The sequence below is a fragment of the Watersipora subatra genome, chromosome 8, assembly GCF_963576615.1.
Source record: "Watersipora subatra chromosome 8, tzWatSuba1.1, whole genome shotgun sequence".
NCBI lineage: Eukaryota > Metazoa > Bryozoa > Gymnolaemata > Cheilostomatida > Watersiporidae > Watersipora > Watersipora subatra.
The window spans coordinates 61,208,531-61,213,668 of record NC_088715.1 but is presented as its reverse complement, the minus strand read 5'-3'; the positions used below and the strand labels follow the sequence as shown (position 1 = coordinate 61,213,668).

General features: G+C 36.1%; 1 protein-coding gene across 1 annotated transcript; it reads left to right on the top strand.

Annotated features, from left to right (window-relative positions):
- The first annotated feature begins 326 nt into the window (after positions 1-326).
- On the top strand, positions 327-3,370 carry LOC137401909 (uncharacterized). Its single transcript, XM_068088383.1, has 3 exons — positions 327-419; positions 1,684-1,830; positions 2,440-3,370. Exons 2-3 carry the CDS (start codon positions 1,728-1,730, stop codon positions 2,991-2,993), a joined length of 657 nt encoding a protein of 218 aa, XP_067944484.1. The 5' UTR covers positions 327-419; positions 1,684-1,727; the 3' UTR covers positions 2,994-3,370.
- Positions 3,371-5,138: the final 1,768 nt, after the last annotated feature.

Genomic DNA, 5,138 nt, shown 5'->3' with positions numbered 1-5,138 from the left:
AGGAAAAGAGGGGGGGATGTCCCAGATACACTATGACAGACACACAAAGAAAGGCATGTCTACATCCGAGCCTGTTTATGTAATTTTGTGTTCAATAGCAGAACAGGCGAAAGTGACAACATGATATTCGTGAATAGATCAAGCCTTTTCACTTGTATAAAACGGATGAATGACGAAACAAAGGCTTTTAGCAGCCATTAGGCTTTTATTCTGATCATAGCGCTCACTTGAGTAGGCGGAGACAAATAATGAGAGGGCGGGAACCGTAGTCAACTATACATGACCGGCTTGATGATAATGTCTGTTATAGCCATTAGCGAGTTGAGCCGTAATATATAACTCGAAAAACCATTGCCCACATCATCTGCTCATAAACAGCCGTGACATCCTTGTCTTTTTATTAGGAACCATTATATCTGGTAAGTTTTATAGAAATTCTTCTATCGATCATATCAATACGGTTTATAAAGAATACTAAAGGATATAAAACAAATGGGTGCTGAACAAACTGTGTTCTGGTTTGCATCAGATCTACAATACCTTAAAATAGTAGATTCTACAAACACAGCTCTGTGTAAAACTATTTATATTTCATCACAATGAAAGCTAGATATTTGATGTGAGCAGAAAGGTTCATTTTCTCGATACAATGTCCAGCAGTGAAGTGGTCTTAGAATTGGCCTAATAAATCCAACTAGATTAAGGAGCTGTTTAAAGTTTGACGTACTCTGATGATAATCCATCGCTGATTAACAGATCTGAAGGAATCTTTAATATAATCACAGCAAATGTAGTTCCACCCTCTTAAATATGAGTTCAGCTGAGAGCTGAAGAGCTAAGCAGTCTGTAGAGTATGGTCACTTATTTCTTAACGTTAGTAATATGTTCGCGTATCGCGCATTTGTTACGCCTACTTTTTATTGCTGTTTTTGTTAGCAAAGTAAAATCAGCAAGCAAGGTTTATAGCCAACACCTTCGATAACAAGTCAAAGTTTCTCTTAGTACATATAACATCAGCAAGACGACTATAGCCAATACCTTCGATAACAAGTCAAGGTTTCTCTTAGTACATATAACATCAGCAAGCAAGGTTTATAGCCAATACCTTTGATAACAAGTCAAGGTTTCTCTTAATACATATAACATCAGCAAGTAAGGTTTATAGTCAAAACCATCAGTAACAGCTCAACATTATAACAAGTATTTATGTTTAAGTTAAGCTGAAGAATGGTATCACGTAAACCGTCAAAGATTATCGTCATGACAGTTATTTTATAGTGTAAATCTACAAAACCCGATACTACTAAAAGTTGTTATAAAAGATCTCAAGTTAAATTTTGCAAAGTTTTGATTTTGAATTAAACTAAAATTTAAGTATCTACTATCTTTGGTAAGCCAGCTTTTTAGAGCACTCATTCTGAAGAGGGGTAGATCATATAAGCTAGCTTTGCAGCGGCCTATAAGCTAGAAGATTTTGAAGTGGTGTCTTTGTTTAAGGATATGACATCAAGTGTGCTTGAGGTCACAGCATGGAAAATCTATAAACTTGTTATGTGTGATGTCAAGCCTGACCTGTCAGCAGCACAAGATGAACAATGGATGACTCGTTTGCTGTATAAATTCACTTTCTTGAAAAATTGTAACTTGCCCAGTTTCACTAACAAGTGAACCTTATTTGTTCAGAATTCTACAAAGATTCACGAGAAAGAGAATCACTACAACACAAAATGAGGCGCAGAAGAAACAGTAGTGAGCTTCCTGTAGCGGGTGACGTGAAGTCTGAAGTTCTACCTCCAATCACCGAGCAGCATGATGAATCTGTATATGATGGTAAGCCTTCACACTTTACTAAAATACGAACTAAAATGGTAGACTGTTTCGGTAACCGTAAATATGGACTATCGATTCCCGTAATAAGGGAAGAATACATTGCTTCGCTAAGGTCCACCCACTACAATGTATGCCAGTATTTAATTTCATTTTTAAAATACCAAAGCTTTTTTAGTAAACAAGTGAATGCATATACATCAAGTTGTCAGAAGGTTTAACTCATTTATTCTTATCAGCTGTGTTCGGATCACGCGTTTCGCGACTGGCTTTTGATAAAGTTAAGCTGAGGCTATGATTAAAATGATTTTCATGAATGCAATGAGCCAAGTCTTTAACCCTTCTAATGCAACAATTTGTCTTGCCTGGTGGCATCTATCATGGCCGCACTCAATTCTGTCGCAATGTGTTTATCACTTAAAAAAAAAAGAGTTGGTCTATTTTGCAAGGTTTACTTTAATGCTATATAGTCTGTCAGATTTGTTGCCAAGTAGGAGGGATGCAAAATATTTTATGAATAGTCTTTAAAAGTCATAAATACGGCATACTAAGTGCAGTTAGTCAAAAGAGATGTAATGAACAAATTTGACAACTTTGCATCATTTATTTTAGAAACAGACTCACCACATGATAGACTGAGTTCTGACTCCCACGACTCTTCAGCTCAAGAAGAACCCTCAAACTCTCTGCAGTACGATAAGCTAAAAAAGTGTGACAATAAGAAGTCCTTCTCAGGTTTAATATCAAAAATCATGAAACAAAGTCGAACAGCCAAGATGTGGAAAGAGGAAGCTGCGACTACTAAATCAAACTTTTACATGGGTCGGGGAAGACCGAGATTATCTAAAGCTCGTTCTCTGCCAACAGACAGAAAATCATTCTTTGAATCTCGCTCAATCTCAACAGATCAAGGTTATGAATCGAGTGAGGCGATCTGCGCCGTCTGCCGTCAAGACTCTAGTGAAGAGGAGGAAACAGCTAGCCGTTGTAGTTCTTGCACCGCACCAGAGAAGTTCTTCCGTCGCAGCCATTCTTCGCCTAGCATGAGCCACCAATCACTGCTCGCATGTCGACAGAAAATGGCTAACCGCCACTGGCAATGGTTTCTCCGAAGCTCTTCTAGCGCCTGGCAGAACTTCAACACACACAAAACTTACTGTTATTGAGATTGTATGCTACTGATGCTAGCTTATTTAGCTGAAATTTTTGTATATTTTGTGAATAAGGACGAAAATACTATATCTTATATCTTTTGTACAGATATTTATTATTGCTTTTACACACTTGTGTGAAAGCTTCATCGCTTTGACTCAAGCAAAATGAGTCGATTTTTTTCTTTTTGCTCTTCACTCTTGGTGCATCTGCAATTTATATAAAGTTTTGTGTTGAGACTTTGCTGTTTTTGCATTCTACTTTTTTTTGACGACAAATCAAAAGATTTGAAATCGCAAATCTTGATCACGCTAGTAATGCTCTTTAGGTGCATGTTATATTCATGCCATTTTCAGCTTACTAATAAATATAACATGAAAGGTATTATGAACTTCCTTAGCGATTCTGTTGATCATGTGATTATGCAATAACCACACAAGTGTGACTCGTTCGATCTTAAAGACGTCAGGAGCTGATCAGGATGCATTCCGAGTGTGATTGATGTCTAGCCATAAAATATTAGCCAGATTAAAAGGAAAGACTTGAGAAGTCAACAAGTATAGGAACTAAAAATTGCCTTTTCCTTTCTGACTCTTCTGATGGAGACAAGTCGTGCATGAAACCAAATCTTGCAAGAGATAAAATAGAAGATTTGCGCTGCAAATTAAGTGGGTCATAAAATCATTATTTCCAAAGTTTATCAACTATGAATGGATTTAAACCTATTTTAAACTTCGTTCTTGAGAAAAAGATTCAATACATTTTAGGATCATTTTTTATTTCAGAGTGACCTATAGTTCAATGGTAAAGCATTGACAATGTCACTGTAAAAGGTGAACTTTAAGCATAATGAGATGATATGGGATGAGATGGGACAACTAAACCCACTCTTAAGGTACGGCCACATGTGCCGATTTTTTCATTGATTCTGACCAAAATCACGTAATGAACGAAAAACGCAGAATTATTCGGCCAAAATTCACAGAATTGTTAGAGCTGTACATGCACACCAAGAACGCCGACAAAACGCTTTAAATTGGCTAAACAAATTATTAGCGAGCTCGATTCTAGCAGCTTTTGCAATTTATATAGTCCGAGGCATATAACGCGGCATTCAAGAAAAATACTAACGCGATTTGACATAGAAACTGATTTGATTGCACTATTGTTGGTTTTTTATTGTTCAGACACCATGGCTACAAATTGTTTCTTTTTTAAAAATAACAATTTCTTTTTAGCAGTCAAAGTTCTGTTGTAGAAAGAGTTGCCATCTTCAGCACAATCAAGTCAGTTACATCGTATTTACTATAGAAAATCGCGTTAGTATTTTTCTTGCGTGTCGCGTTATGTACCCCGAACTATATAAATTGCAAAAGCTGCTAGAATCATGCTCGTTAATATTTTGTTAACCATTTGTTAACCATTTGTTAACCATTTGTTAACCATTTGTTAACCATTTGTTAACCATTTGTTAACCATTTGTTAACCATTTGTTAACCGTTTGTTAACCGTTTGTTAACCGTTTGTTAACCGTTTGTTAACCGTTTGTTAACCATTTGTTAACCGTTTGTTAACCATTTGTTAACCATTTGTTAACCATTTGTTAACCATTTGTTAACCATTTGTTTGGCCAATTAAAAGCATTACATGAGTAGTTAAGAAACTAAAACATTGTCTCTACTCTTTGGCTGATCTCTAAAAATACTGATTCCAAAGACTTTAATACTTTAGTAGTGAAAAGTACTTGATGTTTGTTACATATTGAAAGACAATTCACAATCTATCAACACTGATAAGAACCATAAACACTTTATTTACTAATTAAGAGTTACAGTCTGGATACTAATTTACATAAAAATAATGACAAACACTAAATCAAAGCCGCAGCTCAATTTTATCCTGTTTGCTGATGGCCAAGCGATTCATTTTAGCCTACTGATCATGTGGCTTTCTCCTTAGTAAAACTCCAGCTATCACTGCAAAAAAATGAGTGAGTGACCAATGACGGCTATAAGAGATCAAAACACTTCTCATGCAGTCTGTCACAAAAAGCCAGCAGGTCAAAGTATTCTTTGTAATATAATTCTACAAGAGAATCACACTTGTTTACACAAGCAAATCACGCTCTCATTAAGGTCCTCAGGTTTAGACTGATTCAC

What these genes read in the sequence shown, in the direction of transcription:
- LOC137401909 (XM_068088383.1), top strand. Translation starts at nt 1,728, where the DNA reads ATGAGGCGCAGAAGAAACAGTAGTGAGCTTCCTGTAGCGGGTGACGTG. An exon ending in TGATGAATCTGTATATGATG is followed by an intron (nt 1,831 to 2,439) that starts GTAAGCCTTCAC and finishes CATTTATTTTAG; the next exon opens with AAACAGACTCACCACATGAT.